The 20,298-nt window shown below is 40.5% G+C and overlaps 2 protein-coding genes across 7 annotated transcripts in view; both read right to left on the minus strand.

The window, feature by feature from the left end:
* Positions 1–264: 264 nt before the first annotated feature.
* Positions 265–8,755, minus strand: LOC139031779 (ferritin heavy chain-like). The gene is made up of 2 exons (XM_070457161.1): positions 4,929–8,755; positions 265–2,041 (listed from the first exon to the last, which is right to left on the minus strand). Exon 2 carries the CDS (start codon positions 1,753–1,755, stop codon positions 1,099–1,101), a length of 657 nt encoding a protein of 218 aa, XP_070313262.1. The 5' UTR covers positions 1,756–2,041; positions 4,929–8,755; the 3' UTR covers positions 265–1,098.
* Positions 8,756–8,847: 92 nt separating this feature from the next.
* The window catches only part of EED (embryonic ectoderm development), a 30,543-nt gene continuing 19,092 nt past the window's right edge, over positions 8,848–20,298 (minus strand). For 2 of the 6 annotated variants that reach the window (XM_020881252.2, XM_070457159.1), the window contains 5 exons: positions 20,124–20,229; positions 18,914–18,988; positions 10,407–10,565; positions 9,597–9,670; positions 8,848–9,179 (listed from right to left, as the gene is read on the minus strand). In XM_020881252.2, the coding sequence (XP_020736911.1) occupies positions 9,053–9,179; positions 9,597–9,670; positions 10,407–10,565; positions 18,914–18,988; positions 20,124–20,229 (541 nt within the window). In that variant the 3' untranslated portion in view covers positions 8,848–9,052. Of the gene's footprint in view, positions 9,180–9,596; positions 9,671–10,406; positions 10,566–14,064; positions 17,665–18,913; positions 18,989–19,088; positions 19,174–20,123; positions 20,230–20,298 lie in introns of those variants that run through there. The other 4 variants (XR_011484284.1, XM_020881251.2, XR_011484285.1 and 1 more) reach the window with 4 other exon arrangements.

Consider the following 20,298-nt stretch of genomic DNA (forward strand, 5'->3'; position numbering starts at 1 on the left):
CTCCCGGCTGCTCTATATGGAGCGGGCCCTGCGTTGAGTGCAGTTCCAGTTTTCGGGTACTCCACAAAAGCGCGGATTCGGTTGCGCCTGCGTTTTGTGACTTTCCCGGCCTGAGCGGTTCAGGCAGCCAGAGGCTTGGGCATACTCTCCCCAGGTGCAGCGTGCCTTTTCCCTCTACGTCGAGCGGCCCAGGCAGCCAGAGGCTTGGGCGCACTCTCCCCGGATGTGGCGCCCCTTTTCCCTCCGCGGCGAGAGGCCCAGGCAGCCAGAGGCTTGGGCGCACTCTCCCCGGATGTGGCGCCCCTTTTCCCTCCGCAGCGAGCGGCCCAGGCAGCCAGAGGCTTGGGCGCACTCTCCCTGGGTACTGCGGCTTTTTCCCTCCGCGGCCCCAGCGCGCGCCGCCAGTCGGGTCTCAGGAAGTCTTTAGATAGGAACCGGGGGCCTGTTTGCGGTGTGGGAGGGGGTGGCTTCCCGGTGGCTGAGTTTGCCCTTTTCCCCCTCCCCCCTGCCTCCTACCTCCAGCGGGGATGGGCCGGCTGTTCTCTGGACTTTCTCAGTCCCTTTGTTTTGCGAACCGCAGGCAGTGTGTTCCGGACGGTTAATTTTGTACCACCGGTTAAAAAAAGCTCCCTCCGATTGCTCTCAGGGTCTTCAGGCCGGTCCTTACCCTAAGCAATGCCGCCCGCTCCTCTCCGTTCCGCCCCCGCTTGTTGCTGGCGGGTGCGGGCGTCTGGGGTACTTTTCTGCTGGGAGTTGCTTTTAGGCACGTATTCTGTGGGCCTTATTTAATTTTTCCTCCCAGTTAGATTGCCGAAAACTTACCCCAGTCCTGCCAGTGCGAGGGTTTCCTGGTGATTGGAAACTTCCTCTATTAAGACTCCCTTACCGGGACGGGTCTCTGTCCGTAGCTCTTTTGTCTCCATTTTTATCTTTTTTTTTTTTTCTTTAGGAAGCAATTAGTTTACTGGAAGAACTGGCAACACTGAAAGAAGGAAAACTTAAGTGAACTTATTCTGCAAGGGCAATACTGCGGTCTGCACGGCAGGCAGGGTGACCTTGGGCAGTCACCCCAGACTTGGGGGAAAGTTCAGTCCAGACTCAGTCCTTCTTGTCGCTGACACCCAGGGTGAGCTTGTCAAAGAAGTTTTCTGCCAGGGCACCTTCCAGGGACCGCATGTTGCTCAGTTTGCTGACAAGGTCCTCCAGATCCTTGATGAACTTGACCTGTTGGGCCAGGTAGCCGATCCCCACGAAGAGGTACAAGTTGGTGTCGCTGCTCTCGGTGGCCAGCTGGTGCAGGTTGAGAAGGCTCTGGTTGACGCACTTCTCCAGGTGCAGGGTGTCTTGCATGGCCTGGAGTCCGCTCTCCCACTTTTGGGTCTCGGGCTTTCTGATGTCGAGGAAGCAGACGCGGCCCACACGCCGGTTCTGCAGGAGGATCAGGCTCGCAGCTGTCTTGCTGTGCTCGTGGGAGCGGAGCAGGAAGAAGCGGGAGCAATTCTTCAGGGCCACGTCATCATGGTCGAGGTAGGAGGCCACGGCCAGGCACTGGAAAGAGGCGTGGAACTCCAGGGCGGCGTGGCTGTTGACTGCGGCCTCACACTTCGGGCCGTAGTTCTGACGCACCTCTGAGTGCGATGTGGGCAGCATGGAGGCCCACTCCAAGAACCAGGGAACAGCGGCTCGGATGCGGCGTCGGCAGGGCTGGAATCGGCGGGGACCCGGGCGCCAGCAGACTCGTCGGAACCTTCCCATGGTGGACGGTGTGGGCGGCCAGAGGCGAGCTCCAGGCCACAGGGCGAGTGGCCCCTTTTTATCTTTTATATTTTGTCCTACCTCCCTTCGAAGACAATAGGCTGCTTTTCTGGGCGCCTGATGTCCTCTGCTAGCGATCAGAAGTTGTTTTGTGAAATTTGCTCAGCGTTCAAATGTTCTTTCGATGAATTTGTAGGGGAGAAAGTGGTCTCCCCGTCCTATTCCTCCGCCATCTTGGCTCCTCCTTCATTTTGTTGACTGTCTACTATGAGCCAGTGTGTTGAGGCTGAGATTCAAAAAATAAAGAAACACTTCTGTGTTTCAGTAGCTCTTTCTCTAGCACTGATTTCATAACACAGGAAAACACAACAGTACGTGCATTTCTGTGGGAGGCTAAAATGAGAGCTTCAACGAGAGATATTATTAAGGGCAGTAGAAGAGAGGCAGTAACTCAGAAAGGTAGAAATTCTTTATAAATGTTTAACCGAATGCAGAAAACAACTTGACTTCCTGGAAAGCCTCTGCCCAAGCCTTTCAAGGCCACCAGAAGAAAACAGAAAGGGCATTGGCTAAGAGGAGGACCCTGGCCAGGGAGAAGAGAGAGACTCGTCTATGTGGGGCCTTGAACTGTCCCTGCCAACTTCCAGCCTATTTGTAGCTGCCTTTCTTGGATGTCCTGATCTTGGCTGTGGCCCAGAAGACTAGAGAGAAAGGCCACAGAAAGAGGGGAGTCCTGGCAGGAAGCTGAGTCAGGTCCCAGTCTGGGACCTGGGACAGAAACAGTGCCAAATCCCAGACAGAGAGGTGACTCGGCAGACAACAGAACTGTTAACAGTTCTCCTCCACTCCCACCAGTAACGCTGAACATGCGTCTGGGAGGTACTAGTTAGCCACATGAGAAAGTTTCAGATGACTATGGAAAGTTGTGGGGGGCTGGGTTAAGGTAAGCACAATCTGTGTATCAGGATCACCTGGGTAAGTTTGTCTTTTTTTTTAATACTGAATTTGACTCTCTCAAGTTGAGACTCAGAGATAAGTCATATACTCTAATGAGTCTGGGGCACACACTCTTTCCACAGACCAGCATGTGGCACCCACTGCAGGGCACAAGTTAATACAGTGACATGATTAATGAAATGTTTTGCACACCTGGCCAATTAAATATATCGATAAGTGATTCTCTCCTGTCTACTAGGAGTTCACACTTTAAGGCAAAGGTAATAAATTATTATTTTAGAGGGCGCTTCACAAAGGGTTTTGACTTCCAAGAGCTAACAGCCTGTGGCAACCAGCTTTATTCCGGGACTTGAGGCAAGCAACGCAGTGACATAGGTAAGCTACTCAGAGCTGGGAGTATGAAACCTTGGTTTGCAATTAGTCTTTCAGAAAGATAAATATTTTTTTACGCAAAATTTTAGCAGTTTCGAAAGTGACGTTGTGGATGTCCCTTGTGGTCCAGTGGTTAAGAATTCGCCTGCCAACGCAGGGGACATGGTTCCATCCATGGTCTAGGAAGATCAAACACGCTGCAGAGCAGGTAAGCCTGTGAGCCGTAACTACTGAGCCTGGGCTCTAGAGCCCAGAGTGCAACTGCGGAGCCCGCGGTGCTGCAGCTACTGAAGGGTGAGAGCCCGGAGCCTGGGCTCCACCAGGAGAAGACACTGAGGTAAGTCCTCGCACCGCAGCTAAGTGTGGCTCCTGCTTGCTGCGACTAAAGAACACTTGTATGCAACAACAAAGACCCAGCGTAGCTAAAAATAATTTTTTAAGAGTGATTTTGCATCCAAAAAAAATCAAATAATGGCCAGTACAGTGCTAGACATTTCTCACAATGATTTTCTGACAACGCATGATTAAATGGTTTTAGAATTAAACACAAATGCACACTCCCTCACTCATCACACAAAAATGTCACAGAAATCAACCAAGTTGTTATTGGGTTAGCCAAAAACAGTTCATTTGGGTTTCTCCATGTGGCTAAAAAACTCGCAGGAAATTTTTGGCCATCCCGACACATTTCACATCAGTCTGGGTTGAATGAAGTGAGGACGGTGAAATGAGTCTGCTTTTACATCTGAAGTCTTGTTCTACATCAGAAAATAACCACAAAATACCAAGAATCTCTTCAGAAATCCACCAGCTCAATTCCAAAATGATAGTCATCTTCTGCAAATCACAACAGGGGAAACCCACAGGTGATAAATGAAAGGAGGGGAAGTTACAAACTTTACAGGGTGAGAGACACGTTCAGTGGTTAAAGAGACCATGTAGCATTTTTTTTACTTTTGCTTGTAAAATGTGGGTCCTGCTCCCAGTCTCCTGGGCAAAAGCCATCTAGACTCATTTCCTCTAGATCAGTGTGTTTCCAACTGTGGACTGAGATCCATCATCGAGCTGTGAAATCAATGTAGTGAGTCTCAACAAAATTACAAGAAAAAAAAATTTCAGGATATATCATACATGTAAAGTGTATCGTTTAACGGAACTTCTGTGTGATTGACTCATGGAACTTACTATGTGTGTGTGATTGGGATATACTATATATAGTCTGTCTCTTACTGTGGGTAGCATTTTTTTTTAAGTTTAAAAATTACCACCTAGATTACCTCATCCTAGTTTGAACATGAAATTAAGCAGAATGACTGTCCCCTTTGCCTCAAGTGAGCACTTTAATTCTTTAAGCATGTTTGGACAAGGTGGCCATTAATTCTTTAGACCTCTGACCTTCTCAGGCATTTGCTTAAAAAAGAAAAAAAAAAACCTTTATAATCATTTAATTTCTGTAGTGGGATGATACACCTAATGCCATATTTTAGTCCTTCTTAACCTGTTTCTTGGGACTCTGGTCCGCTCCCCACAGAGTACAGTATGGTTTTCAACTTCTCCCCTATTTCCTACTGCTAAAAGAAACACAATTGTTTTTCTTTGGGGCAAATGTGGGACCCCAGAGACATGGATAACTGTCCTATTCATTTTATTTAAATGGACCAAGGACGCCAACAGAAAGAGACTGGTTAACAAGACTAAATAGTTTATAAGGGGTTCAGGATGGGGAACACATGTAAATCCATGGTTGATTCATGTCAGTGTATGGCAAAAACCACTACAGTATTGTAAAATAATTAGCCTCCAACTAATAGAAATAATTGAAAAAAAAAAAAAGAAATGAGAACCTGTCAACAGAGGTGTCAGTACCACATGGAGCTGCTGGGAAAGAGGCATGGGATTTTAGGTCAGCCCCCAGCAGGGACAGCTTCACGGGCGTGTGACCGGTGCAGTCATGCAGAGCACTGAGAGCAGAAAGATGCTTGGCTTAATGTTCTGTTGTCCCATCTTGACATCTGTTTTCAACAAAGAAGATACATTTTAGGAAAGTCAACCAACCAAGAAACCCTATTCTTGCTTGTCACTTACCCATATTAGCCAACTGTGTGCTCAGTCGCATCTGACTCTTTACAACCCCATGAACTGTAGCCCTCCAGGTTCCTCTGTCCATGGAATTTTCCAGGCAAGAATACAGGAATGGGTTGCCATTTCCTTCTTCAGGGGATCTTCCTGACTGAAGGGTTGCACCTGCAACTCAATAGAGACTCAAGACTCTCTTGAATCTCCTGCATTATCAGGCAGATGCTTTACCGCGGCACCACCTGGGAAGCCCTTATTGGCCAACTACTTACACCAAAGTTTATGACATCGAAGAAAATGGAAAGATAGGGCAATCAATAGTTTATTTTCCTTTCAGTTTGTCCTTACACATCAGTATGTCAAACACAGGGAATGTTGGTAGAACATGTTGTACCAAGAAGTGAAATAAAACGCTGAGTTACTTTTGCCCAACATTCCCACTGTACTAGTAAATACATGTGAATGCATGAGGTACAAAATACCAATTATGTAATTTCAATGATTCCACAAAGGGGTTAAATGTTTTTGTTTGCACTTAAAACTGTTGCTATATACTATGATGAATGATAAAATTTGTGTTGACAGAAGTTTAACTTGGAGTGGCATTGAAAATTTAAAAAATACAAGTTAAGGAATCACAGAAGCAAAGGAAAACCTTAGAATTTCAGCATCTTACATTTTTTTCTGCAGCTTAAACAAGAGGCTTGCATTTTCATTCCGCACTAGGCTCTGCCAATTATGTAGCTGACCCTGCCTTCAGGACTAGAAACAAGATCAATAGCATGCTGTCCCTCTTGGATTATTCCACATTTCTTTTCAAAGCTCGGGGAAGACTTCGTCCTGATCTCCATAGAGAAGAATCATGCGTCCCTTACCACGCATGTCAGGACCTTGGCTCCCTCGGGGCAGTGAGCAAAATGTTGGCCTGCACCGAGCGTGTCAGTGCTTACCACCACCGCTGAAGAGGGTTTCTTGTTCCTTTTTGGACTGGAGGTCCAGGCAAGCCAAATGTGCACCTTCCCTTGCTATTGGAAGTGTAGTTGTAATTGAGCAAGAAAATGGGCTCCACGATGTGGAATTAAAGCTAGAATTTGTGGCTCTTCCTACTACTGGACTACCTGAGGTGAATGACAAGAGGGAGTTTAGGTCAAGCATCAAGCCCTGGGTAGACGCATAGTGTAGGAATGCCAGTCCTTGGATCCCGTTGTTCAAGAAACAAAACCACACAGGGACTTCGTCTTGCCCTTCAAATTATGCTGTAGAAGGTTCACCTGTCCTAGTGAGCAACTTGCCTCACCACAAAAAAGCTACAGTAGGGATACGGCGGCAGTTGGCCGCTTGTCCAGCTTGAAATTAACTGTGGAAGCCTTTTCTCCGGATATGGATACAGATGGGGGTGAAGTTCTAGGGCTGGTAGAAACTTTAGCAGATGACACGTTAGTGGCTATGACTGCAGTGGAAGCAGGAGACATGATGGTATGGAAGATGCCGGGACCAACAGTGCTCTCCTTTTCTAAGATACGTGCCCACGTGGCACTTAGATATCATGGAACCAAGTAAAAGAATCATTTCAAATTTTTACTTATCCTTCATTTTTTTTCTGGATCTCCAGTTAAAAGTATCATTAGATCTTTTAATTTTATCCTCTATATTTTTAACCCTGTATTCCCCATTTTGATTCCCTAGGTACACCATATTCTAAGTAATCAGGCTTTCAGTTCATTAATCTCTATTCAAGTTGTGTCTAGAAGGTGAAGGTGAAGTCACTCAGTCATGTCCGACTCTTCGTGACCCCGTGGACTGTAGCCCACCAGGCTCCTCAGTGCATGGGATTTTCCAGGCAAGAATACTGGAGTGGGTTGCCATTTCCTTCTCCAGGGGATCTTCCTGACCCAGGGACCGAACCTGGGTCTCCCACATTGCGGACAGACGCTTTACTGTCTGAGCTCCCAGGGAAGCCCAAGTTGTGTCTAATCTACTCTCTAACCCATCCACTGAATTTATCTCAATAATCACACTCTTCATTTCAGAAAATTCTACTTTTCAGTTCCTCTCCGTCCATCTTGGGAGTCTCTTAAGTGTTCATTCATTTAACAAATATTTATTGAGCGCCCACCAAGTGCAAGTTACAAGTACTGTAGTTATACCAGTGAAATGAAACAAAAGGAAAAAAAATCCATCTACTCTCAGAAAGCCTACATCCTGGTGGGAGAAATACAACAAACCAAGTAGGTAAATCATGCAGTCTATTAGGCGAGAACTGACGGAAAATAAGAAAGAGAACACAAAATTTGATTTTAAATGTGATTTTGTATTCTGGTAACTCTGAAATCTTTAGTGGTCTCAGTCACAGAGGCTTGCTTCATTTTCTATCTGGTGATCTTTGATTGTAAGCTAGTTAACCTAAATTTTTAGCAACCTTAGGGGCCTCGTTGAGGTTTCTTGTTTTAACCGCTAACATCCGCAACAATGAATGGCTTGTAAGCTGAATATGGCCCACTGCCGGTTTCTGTAACTAGTGTTTCTGGCACCAGCCAGGCTCATTCATTTATGTAATGTCTAAAGCTGCATTCACGCTACAGCAGCAGAGCTGAGTACACGTCAGGGAGACTGTACTAAAACATTTACCATCTGGCTGTTACAGAGGTCAGAAAAAAGTTAGCTGACCTCTCATCTACAGAGATGTACAAAGGAACTAAAAACAAAAACCTCAGGTAGCACTAACCTATGCTGTTGGAGCACATGAATTTGGTTCCTTAACAAAAATGCCCTTTCACCTATTAATTCTGACAAATGAGCCTAAGGAAATAATCAGAGATGCAGACAGACTTCTGTACTGGACTGTACAGTACTTCTGTACTGGGCTGGTTCAGTCTTTTGTATTTTACCCTGTTTCCCTTCATCTCACCTTCTACCTTATCTGTATGATTGCTCAGGTTTTCTTCTGCTTCTGGTTAAATGCTCCGTATGTCATCTTGGTCCTCTTCGGAGGATTTTTCTAGTCTTTATATTTTAATTCTACTCTTGTTTTATATTTTAATTCTATTCTTTTCCATAAATATAACCAAAGTACCCTATGTTTTGGACAAAATCACTAAGTATTTCAACCCTATGATATCCTCAATTTGCTTGCTAAGTTTTAATTCCTCTTCTAGAAAAAGGGACAAGAACTCACTATACAAACACACTCTCCATTTCCTTCATTTTTCAACCCACTGCATTTAAGCTTCTGTGTCCTCTCCTCCCGTGCTCTGATATTTCCACTAAGATTATTAATGACCAAGTTGTAAATCATATGGCAATGTTTTCTAACTGCAAAGATAAAACATTATATAACTCTTATAGACTTTGCTTATTACAGTTAGTATAGAAGAAATCATTAAGAAATATATAACGATAGGAAATACAATTTCCAATAACGGTAAGGGTCTGGTGAGTCAAATTCTGTTCAAATTGGTTCACATGTATTAAATCACATGATCCTTTTTCATTATCCAAGGTCAGTTAATGGCAGAGCCAAGATTAAAATTCAGTTTAGTTCCAGAGCTTATACTTAATCACTATGTTTTATAGCTTTTTCCATTAGGCAAATAAAACAATAATCATCACTGAAAAAAGATAAGGTCTAATTTTATTACTTTCAACATTGCATCACAATGAACAAAACAAACTAAAGTAACACGCAGCTTTACAAAAATAAATTTTTATTAGAAGCAGTAGAGTCTGGGCAGGAGACAGTACAAAGAGTGTGAACAATGTAAACATCACTACATTCAGCTCAGCCTGATGAGTGCTGAAGACAACTCTAAATGCGCTATGTGCCCTTATAGCAGGATACATTAGTTCTACGGTACACAGGAAACACACGCTACTTTTGATCGGGAAAAGTACTTTATCGCAGTCGGTCCCAGCGCCAAATGCTGGCATCATCACAAACAGCTATAAGAATGCTGCTGTCCCTGCTGAAACTGGTTTGTCGAATAGCAGCCCCGCATTTGTGATGAGTCAGCGTTGTGCATCTAGGGAGAAAACACAACAGGTTAAACACCACACACATATAATGCTGTCAGTATCAAACTTAAAAACACTGAATTAGAAAATGAATAGATGTTCTAAGTCATACATACAGAAAGCACTTGAAACCAGAAAATACTTCACTAAGAGCCTAATCTCAAATTTCATAAATTTTGGGTGTATTTTAAATCAAAGAGGCACCATATACCTTATACAAAAAAAAGAGAAATAACTTACTACCAAAGTACTCAGGAAAAACAATTATTATTAGAACAAAAAAGAAATACTTTACAATATGCTGAGAATGTAAATGTTACAAATGATGTTAAGGATGGCATTGTAAGTATCAATTACTTACTCTATAGTGACAACACTCTGGAGGAAAAGTCAGAAATTATGAAGAGGAATTTCTAAATACTTACTTGGCTTTATGAGGATCTTCTACTTCTAAATCCCAAACATAAAGTTTGCCAACCTGATTGCCCAATGCAAGCATCTGTATAAATATATTTTAAAAACCCATCAAAAACAAAACAAAAAACCATCAAATTATTAATATAAGCTATAAAGAGTTCAAGCAATCCTAAGATATCTTTCTTATTGCAAAAAAACCTCAGCTCCACCCTATGGCAATGCTCTTGGTTATTTCTTTGCATCTTATATTTCTGATTTGTAAATGACAATAAGAGCAACTAATGCTTCACAAAGGTGTCCTGAATAAATTAAGCCATTTTGCAAATTTTTGAAGAACTATACAATGTACACAATTAGCATGTATTCTTCATTCTGCCTTAAAGAACTGTAATAAAAGCCACAGAAAATTTCCAAAGCTTTCATATAGAAAGAAATAACCAAGTAATTTGTTACCATAAAATTCTAATACCAAACTTCTGTAAAACTTTAGATAACTAATATTTTGTCTCTATCTTCCATGTTGGTTTTCTATATAAGAACATTCTAATCACCAAAACATTAAATCTTAGTAACGGATGTTATGGAAAGTAAACACCTAACTGCCACCATTGACACCTGTCAATTTCACCTATAATAAGCACTGCAGATGGTGTGCAGAGTCACAAGGGCAGAATAAATAACATCAAAGGCCAAAGCAAATAATACAAAAAAATCAAGGTAGATTACACTTAAGAGGAAACAGAACAGATACACTCAGAGAAAACTTAAATTGCATGGTTTTAAGTCAAATAATTTCAAAATGTAAAATATGTTGCTACCTTTTGCCAGAAATCCATAGAAAACCTCATGTACCAAATGTCACACTGGCTGTAATCAAATCGCCCAAGAATAGTCACATTAGACTCACTGGGTTTAATTTTATCTATATCATCTTCCATTTTGCCAGGTTTCCAGCATACAATGGCATTTTCACAAGACTTAAAAAAAAAAGACACGCAATAAAAAAGAAATGTTAATTGTAGAACTGAATTTTAAACATTACAAACAAAGCTTTTTCTCAACTATCATTTCAGAATTCACAGCTCTTTAAACCTGGTTATCCATCAGCTGAATCCAATGATAAACATATTCATTTGTATTTACAGAATCAGTATCCACACTTACAGATGTCTGATTGTCAACAGATTTTAACAATACAAAAGCATTACACTATCTAGAATATTCATTTTTGAAGTCACAACATGTCTTCCAAACCAAGTTTCAGCCTTAGATACTTCGGCATACACAGACTTAAGTATTTTTTAGCAAAGATAAAATTAAAAACATATTAGAATACACAGTTCTTCAATATGGACCCTGCTCATTCCATCTTTCCCTATTTCACTTCTGATCTCTTGTGGTTCCCTTTATACAGTTAACTATTAATCCTTCGTCTGCAGTATCTGTACTACATGGTAGGTACTCAATAGATGTTTTAGGAAAGCTAATGAATTCATACAAGGGGCCTTACAGATTGGATTATACAGAAGGCAATAAACGCAGTGATTCAATATCCCGACACTGGTAAGGGGACGGGAGTGAAATAGGCTGAGTTACACATTCTCTGCCTGCAACAGTGAAATCTTTACATGCATTCTACTTTAGTAGCAAGTGGTGAAGAACACATGGGAGAAGCAGATGCAACGCAGAGGGCACTGTTTCTATTACTGTGTGGGCCAGCAGTTTGCCACTAAGGGGTCTTTGGCAATGTCTCTGGCTTCCAGTTAAGAGAGGCCAGAGAATGCTGAAAACGGCAATGTAGAGAACGGCTCCTCCCCCCAAAAAGAACTGTCTGACCTCATTATCTCAGACCCAGGACTGAGAAATCCTGGTGGAGGTGAACGGTGCTTACTGGAATTTTACAGGACACATTCTACACAACCACATATGGTAGCCCTGTGGGGTTCACTGGCATTTCAACAGCGAGGTCATAGGGAGATTAGGGAGTGAAGAACATGTTGTTTTCCTCTCCGCCTTTTTTAGATTATATAAAGTCCCAGGGTCACAGATCCATTATACGAGTTCTTCATTGTAAAGTACCTTAGAGAGCACCCAGTCTGCTGACTCTTTCAAGTGCACAGTTGGACTGACAGCCTGTAGAGCTTTCTTTAAAAACATATCTTGGCCCCAACCCCACTGAATCACAATTTCTGAGAGAGGAGGCCAAAGCGGCAGAACTGTAACATAGCTCTTCAAGTGCTTCTTACTGACTGTGCTGGTAAAGGACTCTACTTAGTAGAGTCCCCTCACGCCGAGCCAAAGAACAGGGAGGTAAAAATAGTCTACCCACACTGATGGATAGCTGTACTTGAAAGTCATCCAGAGAGTTTCTAACAATTACAAATCCTCAGGTCTTGTGCTAGATGTAGAATACCTGGGGACGAAGCTTAGGAATCTGTTTTTACAATGTCCTCCCAGTAGTTCTGATGTGGAGCCAGATTTGAGACCACCAATACTCAGTTCAGCGTCTTACCTAAAATGCAGAAATCTTTTCCTATCATCTGATTAAGTTCTAAGAGCAGAAATTTTAGAGCTACTGCCTTTTTACATCTTCTTCCAGCAATCAATGAAGTAGAGGTACTTCTCCCTATTCATCTCACTAGATACAACTTAAAAGTCTGAAGGGTAGGGAGGAAACAGACAGGTTCAGGATCCTGGGACACGGGGGACACTGCGCTCCTTGGTTTTCTTTTGCCTCCTTTCTGTATCCCAGACTGCACGCTAGAGAAGGTAGCGACTCAACAAAGCTAAAGACAAAACAAAGCCCCCCAAAGCCTCCTCTCTCCAAAGGACCAGGAAACTGGCAACCCAGCATGAGAAAATTTTCAGGTAAACAATACCACAGAAAAAACTGTGGACCCGCCCACGCATGAACCAGCAAAGTCCCAGTGGGGATCCCTTCTCACAGGTGGTGACTAAACACTTCAAGTACATAATACCCTGCTGACTCCTCCCTACCCCTCATGGTAATGAGGTGACTCCTCCTCCTCTCTGGCTGGGGTTGTATTAGAGGCAGTATAGCAAAAAGTTGAGAGAAGTGGACAGAGGATGAGATGGTTGGATGGCATCACTGACTCAATGGACATGAGTCTGAGCAAGCTCCAAGAATTGGTGATGGACAAGGAGGCCTGGAGTGCTGCAGTCCATGTGGCCGCAAACAGTCGGATGTGACTGAGCGACTGAACTGACTGACTGAACTGAGCAGACAGCCAGGATGTTCACAACCACCTACCACAGTGTCAGTGGAGACCACCCAGGGAGCAGTAATGCGGGCTCCAAACCCCTCCCTGCTAGGGTGGTGTTAGCTGAATCCCCGTGAAAAGCCTGAACTCCTGCCCCACAGAAAAGAGACAACATCACCAAGTCAACCAAGTGGGGAACCTTAACATCCTTTGCTACCTGCCAATCATGAAGCAGCATTCACTTTACAGCTGAAAATTTATCAAAGGAAGCCGCTGTAAGAGAGCTAAATAAGAGCCCGAGTGTCCTAACAGTACCCAAAATATCCATATCTCCATCAAAATTCACTTGTCATACCAAGAAATGTTAAAATCGCAACTTTAATGAAAAATGATAACAACAGACCCAAACAATGAGATGACACAGATGTTAGAACTATCTGACAAGGATTTTAAAGCAAAGAGTTGGACACGACTGAGTGACTGAAGTGAACTGATCATAAAAATGCTTCACCCTAATACAAAATTAAAAGTACAAAATTTGAAAAAAAAAAATGCTTCAATGAGAAATTACAAACACATTTAAAATACAGTCTCAGCAAAGAAAAGATAAGAACCATGTGGAAATTTTAGAACTAAAAATACTGTAACCAAAATAAAAGAACTGAAGGGCTCACCAGCAGAAGAGAAATGAGAGTCAGTAAATTTAAAGTTAGAACATAGAAATTACCCAATGTGAACAGGATGAAAAGACCCTGATGCTGGGAAAGATTGAGGGCAGGAGGAGAAGGGGACAACAGAGGATGAGATGGTTGGATGGCATCACCGACTTGATTGACGTGGGTTTGGGTGGACTCCGGGAGTTGGTGATGGACAGGGAGGCCTGGCGTGCTGCGGTTCATTGGGTCGCAAAGAGTCAGACACGACTGAATGACTGAGTGGAAATGAACTAAGAAGTTACCAAGTAAACAAAGAAAAACAGACTTATTAAAATGACAGAGTCTCAGAGACCAAACAAAAAATCTAAAGTATCATTAGAGGAGAGCGGCGAGAAAAAGGGGATAAAGAAGAATTTGAGTAATGGCTGAAAAAAACCCATATTTGGGATGAATTATGTCCCCTAAAGACAGACCTACAGATTCAAGACAGTAAATGAATCCCTCAAAGACATCAATATCAAGCACAGCACAGTCAAACTTCTGAAAACTAAAGATAAAGAAAAAAAAAATCCCCAAAGCAATTAAGTCAGAAAGAATACCTTAGCTATAAGGAAAAACCAATTCCAACAGCGGCAGATGTCTCATTAAAAATGACAGCAACCAGAAAGACGAGGAACACTGTTCAAATGTTTAAAGAAAGAACTGTGAACACAAAATCCTCTGTTCAGTGAATATGCACTTCAGGAATAAACGGGAAATGAGGACATCCCTAAACTAAGAAAAACTAAAAGAATCTGTCACCATTCTAAAACAACAGCTACAGAATGTTTTATGAACAGAAAGGAAATGATAAAATAAGGAATCTTGGAATATTAGAAAGGAGGAATGAACAACAGAAAAAGCAAAATGAGTAAACACAAAATTCTCCTTTCCTTCAAGTTTTTAAATTCTGCTTGATGGTTCAAGCAAAAATTGTAATATTATTTAATGAAGTTCTCAACTGTAAGGAAATATTTAAAACAATTATAAGTGGAGGACAAAGTGGGAGATAAGCTTCCTATACTGCATTTGAAGTGGTAAAATGCCGATATACTGATGATCACATACATATATTGCAATTACCAGAGCAAATATAAAAACAAAGCAAACTACACAAAGAAATACACTCAGAGGTAGTACAGATAAATCAAATTGAAATTCTAAAACATGTGCACATAACCTACAGGAATTTAGGGGAGAAAACCCAGGGAAATGAAAAAAAAAAAAAAATTAAATGCAGGACAATGTAACAATTGGTAAGTCAAGTCTCAAACAATCTAAATTTACAAGCTAAAAGACAGTTCCTCAAAGTGAATTAAAAAAACAGTATGACCCAACTGTATGTTGTCTGTAAGAAACTCACTTCAAATAAAGCAATACTAAATGTGTATATGCTAACCAACAGAGCTGCAGTATGTCACAGAACTGAAGAAGAAAGGAAAAAATTCATGATTATAGTTGAAGACTTCAGCACTTAGAGCAGATAGACATCAACAAAGACACAGAAGAATTCAACCACACTCAACCAATAGGATCTAGCTGATATTTACAGAACACTCCACCCAACAATAGGACACATTCTTTTCAAGTCCCATGGAACATACCCAAAACAGGGTAATAAAACAAATCTGAAAAATTTTTAAAGAATCAAAATCATAAAGAATATATACTGACTGACCAAAATGGAATCAACTAGAATCAGTAAGAGAAAGATAGTGAAAATTTTCCAACACCTAAATACTAAACGGGCTTCCCTAGTAGCTGAGTCAGTAAAGAATCTGCCTGCAGTGCAGGAGACCCGGGTTCGATCCCTGGGTTGGGAAGATCCCCTGAAGAAGAGAATGGCAACCCACTCCAGTTCTCTTGCCTGGAAAATCCTATGGACAGAGGACCCTGGCAGGCTACAGTCCATGGGGTTGCAAAGATTCAGACATGACCTAGTGACTAAACCACTATCAAAAACTAAATAGCACATTGCATATCAAAATTTTTGTGAGAAGCAACTAAAGCAGTGCTGACTGAGAAATTTATAGCACCAAAAGCTTACATTAGAAAAGCCTTGACTAAATAATCTAACCTCCCAAAACTAGCAAATAGAACAACAAAATACACTCATAGGAAACTAAAAACAGGGAGACAGGAGATGACAAAATAATTCTGCCAAACTCCTAAAAAGACTGACAAGCGAGAAGACATAAATTACTGATTTCAGGAATGAAACGGACTATCATAAAGACCTTGCAGATATCAAAAGGATAATAAAGGAATACTCAAACAGCTTTCCACACATAAATTTTATATTAGATGAGATGGATCAATTCCTGAAATAGCACAAACTACCACAACTCACCCAATATGAAACTTCATTTGACCAACCTTTTCACTTTTAAGGAAATCAAGTTTTTAATTTTTAAATTCCTCCTCAAAAATTTTTAGGCCCAAATGCCAGTATTATTGATATCAAAACCAGACAAAGACAATAATACAACGAACAAAACTTCAGACCAATAATACACATAAAATTCTTAACAAAATATTAGCAAACAGAATTCAGCAACATAAAAAACAAATATACAGCATGATGAAGTAAACTTATTCCAGTGATTCAATATTCAAAAACAATCAGTGCAGTCCACTGCATTAACAGGCTAAAACAGAAAAAACAATGATCATATCAATTGCTGCTGAAAAAGCATTTGACAAACTTCAACACTTATTCATGATAAAACTCCGAAAAAATTAGGAAAAAGAACAACTCTCAACTAGATATAGAACATCTACAAAAATCATACAGCTAGGACTTCCATGGTGGTCCAGCGTGTCTGGCAATACAGGGGACATTGGTTTGATCCCTGGCAGAGGAACTAAAATCCCACATGCCGCAGGCCAACTATGCCCGCGCACCACAACCAGAGAGCCCATGTGCCACAAAGAAAGATCCTGAATGAGGCAACAAAGGTCCCGAGTGCCGCTACCAAGACCTGACACAGCCCAAAAATAACTGCTACAAAAGAATCATACAGCTGATCTGTATAATTGCGAAAGACTGAATTCTTTCCCCCTTTAACATCAGAAACAAGTCTAGGAAGTCTACTCTTAACACATTACTGACCAGAGACATATTAATATATCTTTTGTTACCTGAATGCTATTGACTGGAGATGTAGCAATATGTTTTTAGAGTGATACAATCAATATCACCATGTGAAGTTGTTAAAGAGCTTAAACTGCACCAATGGTTCATCATACAACTTATGACTATCATTATCAATTACATTTTGCTCCATCAGGTTTTTGTTCCAATTCTGTGTATATTATAAACATAAAATTTCAGAAATGACATGTCACGAAATTTTGAGGAAGAATTTTTCAGTGGATTTTATGCAAATACGTTCTATGTCTAAGTGACATACATACTAGTGTCTCAGAAGATGATAGTTCTTCAGAAATTCGTTCTAATTCAGATGATGTGAATATCAAACCAACAAAAACTCTTCCTGATTCTGATACAAAGTGAAAATGCAACAGTACTGGAGACTGCTCCTGTACTTCTACAGAAGAGTGGACTGAAGACAACATTTCACAAAAATTAGAGGAATTACAGGTATGTCAGGTGTAACTGACTACAGGTACCTGTACAGTGTTAGTGAAATAAGAGAACTAATTTTTGACCTGTCAAAATAAATATCACCAGCCACAGGAGTTAGTTTCTGCAAAAATCCCCCAGTCATTAATGAGTTAAGACTGCTATTCAATGTAGCACCAGAAGCTTGTCAGTGAAATGAGACAAATGGAAAATTCTTTAAAAATTCAGTTCAGAAAGGAAGATATAAAAACGGTCCTTATTTAGAGAAGAATGATTTATGTAGAAAATCCCAAGTAATTAGCCAACCCTTAGCCACCCCCCCCAACAAACCACCCTTCTTGAACTGTAAGTAGTTAAAATAGATAGGATTCAAGATTAATACATAAAAGTAAATTTATTTCTATATATCAGCAATGAACACAAAGAGATGGAAATCAGAAATACCATTTATGATAGTCACTCAAGAAAGAGAAATGCTTAAGGTGTACCTGTAACAAAGCAGACACAGGACTTGCATGCTCAAAACTATAAAATGCTGGGGGATTCCCTGGTGGCTCAGTGGTGAAGAGTCCATCTGCCAGTGCAGGAGACATGGGTTGGGTTCAATACCTAATCGAGGAAGATCCCACATGCCACAGAGCAACTTAGCCCATGCCCCACAATTATTGAGCCTGTCCTCTGCAACAAGAGAAGCCACTGCAATGAGAAGCCCACACACCACAACTAGAGAAAAGCCTATGCAGCAAAAAAACCCACCACAGCCAAAAAATAAAATAAATAAAATTATATTTTTAAAAACCTACAAAATGCTGTTAATAAAAAATCAAAGGTCTAAATCAATGAACAGACATACCAGTCAAGGACAAAAAAACTAAGCAGAGTAGATATTAATTCTCCACCAAACTGATACACAGGTTTAACACAATTCCAATTAAGATGTTCCGTACCCTCAAAGAAATCCCGGCAAGATTTTCAGTGAATGTAGACAAGATAATTCTAGACCTTATATAGAAAGGCAAAGGAACTAGAGGCAAATAATTTTGAAAAAGAATAAAGTGGAAGAAATTACTCTACCAATTCCAAGACTTATAGAGCTAGAATAGTCAAGCCTGTGTATGTAGTGCTGGTAGAAGGAAAGGAATAGAATAACCAGAAACAGCCTCAAATAATCAGAAACAGCCTCATATAAGCATGGCCAAACAATTTTGAAAAAAGTGCAAGAGCAATTCAAAGGAGGAAAGATAGGCTTTCAACAAATGGCACTGGAATAACCAGATAAACTATAGGCAAAAAATGAACTTTCTACTTAAATGTCATACAAAAACTAACTTAAAATGGACCATAAATTTAATATAAAACATTATAAAAACTCCTGAAGGAAACACAGGGGAAAATCTTTAGGATCCAGGGCTTAGTGAAGAGTTTTTCAAATAACAAAAGCATTATCCATAAAAAAATAATTTTTAAAAAAATCAATAAATTAAACTTTATCAAAATTGAAAGTATTTGCTCTGCAAAAGACCCTGTTAAGAGAATGAAAGACAAGCTACAGACTGGAAGAGAAAATCTGCAAACTGCTTATCTGACATAGGATTTAGAATATATGAAGAACTTTCAAAACTCAACAGTAAAAAAACAAAAAAAATCCAATTAGAAAATGAGAAGATACAAAGAGACATCATTGAAAGGATATATGGATGGTAAATAAGCACATAAAAAAGATGTTCAACACCACTAACCATCAGGGAAATGTAAATTAAGACCATGATGATGTATTACTACACACCTATCAGAACAGCTAGAATAAAAAATAGTGACAATACCAAATGCTGGCGAAGATTCGAAGACACTGCATCTTTCATACATTGCTGGTGGGAATGTAAAATGGCACGGCCACTCTGGAAAATAGTTTGGCAGGTTCTTAAAAAACTAAACAAATGTAACCATGACCCAGCAATTGCCCTTCTAGGCATTTATCCCAGAGAAGTGAAAACTTACGTAAGTCCACACAAAAACCTACACACGACTGTTCAATAGCAGCTTTATTTGTAACAGGCCAAAAACTGGAAAGGACCAAAATGTCCTACAATAGATGAATAAGGTTAAATAAACTGTGGTACATCCACACCATGGGTACTATTTAGCAACTAAAAGGGAGACCTACTGATATACACAACTTGGATGGCATTATACTGAGTGAAAAATAATCTTAAAAGGTCCCATACAGAAACATTCTTGAAATGACAAAATCACATGTGATAAAATAACATACAACTACACATACACATACACTTACAATGTCAGTTTCCTGGATTTGATTTTGTATATATAAGGTGTAACCAATGGGAGAAACTGGGTGAGGGGCAATGTGAAACCTCTCTAAACTGTCTTTGAAACTTCCTGTGAATTTAATTTCAAAATCAAAGGTTAAAAAATAAAAAAGTAACACTCTACCCTCATTGGTAAGGAAAAAATAAATAATCAGGCTCTACCCAAGAAAAAGTGAAATGCCCTGAAACCTATACCAAATAGAAACTGGATAGCAATTTATCCAAATCTGACAATCCTAAATGTTCAGATGACATCACCATCAACTTCTCTAAATTATCAGTAGAAAAAATATATATCAACATACTAGAGCAGGGGCTGGCAAACTAGAGCCCATCAGCCAACTCCAGCTGTCTGTTTTTATACATGTAAGTTTACGAAAATGAACACGAACATTAAAACCCCCCAAAAAACCCTGCTACTGGCTTTAGATATTGGTAATTTTACAGTAACACTGGATATCAAAGAATATCATCTTGCAAGTTAACATTTTTAATCTTACTGGAGCACAAATTATAGTTCATCAGGATGTTTTATGCCTCAAATAAGTTTTTGAATTTTCAAAGTATCATGAGACTTAAAAAAAGAAAAAAAAGCAATTTCCCATCTGTTACACAATTTACCAACTGCATAAACAACTGTGCTCCCTGCAGAGTTCCAACTCACACAAACAATGGAAATACAGCTTAACAGCAGTTACCATACCTTGGAAAGTATCAAATCACCTAACCATCGCACACAATCGACATAATTTCTATGTATGTCTCTGGTAGAAAAGTCAGGAAAATGAATTTTCTGAGAAATAAATGGCCTGAAATGGAAATATCAAAAGTTAAGAGAAAAATGTGTAGCAGAAGCTCACTAATTTTCCTTTTAGGAT

The sequence above is a fragment of the Odocoileus virginianus genome, chromosome 28 (genome assembly GCF_023699985.2).
Source record: "Odocoileus virginianus isolate 20LAN1187 ecotype Illinois chromosome 28, Ovbor_1.2, whole genome shotgun sequence".
Lineage (NCBI taxonomy): Eukaryota > Metazoa > Chordata > Mammalia > Artiodactyla > Cervidae > Odocoileus > Odocoileus virginianus.

Excerpts from the sequence above, each read along its gene's own strand:
- LOC139031779 (XM_070457161.1), bottom strand. The coding sequence starts at position 1,755 with ATGGGAAGGTTCCGACGAGTCTGCTGGCGCCCGGGTCCCCGCCGATTC.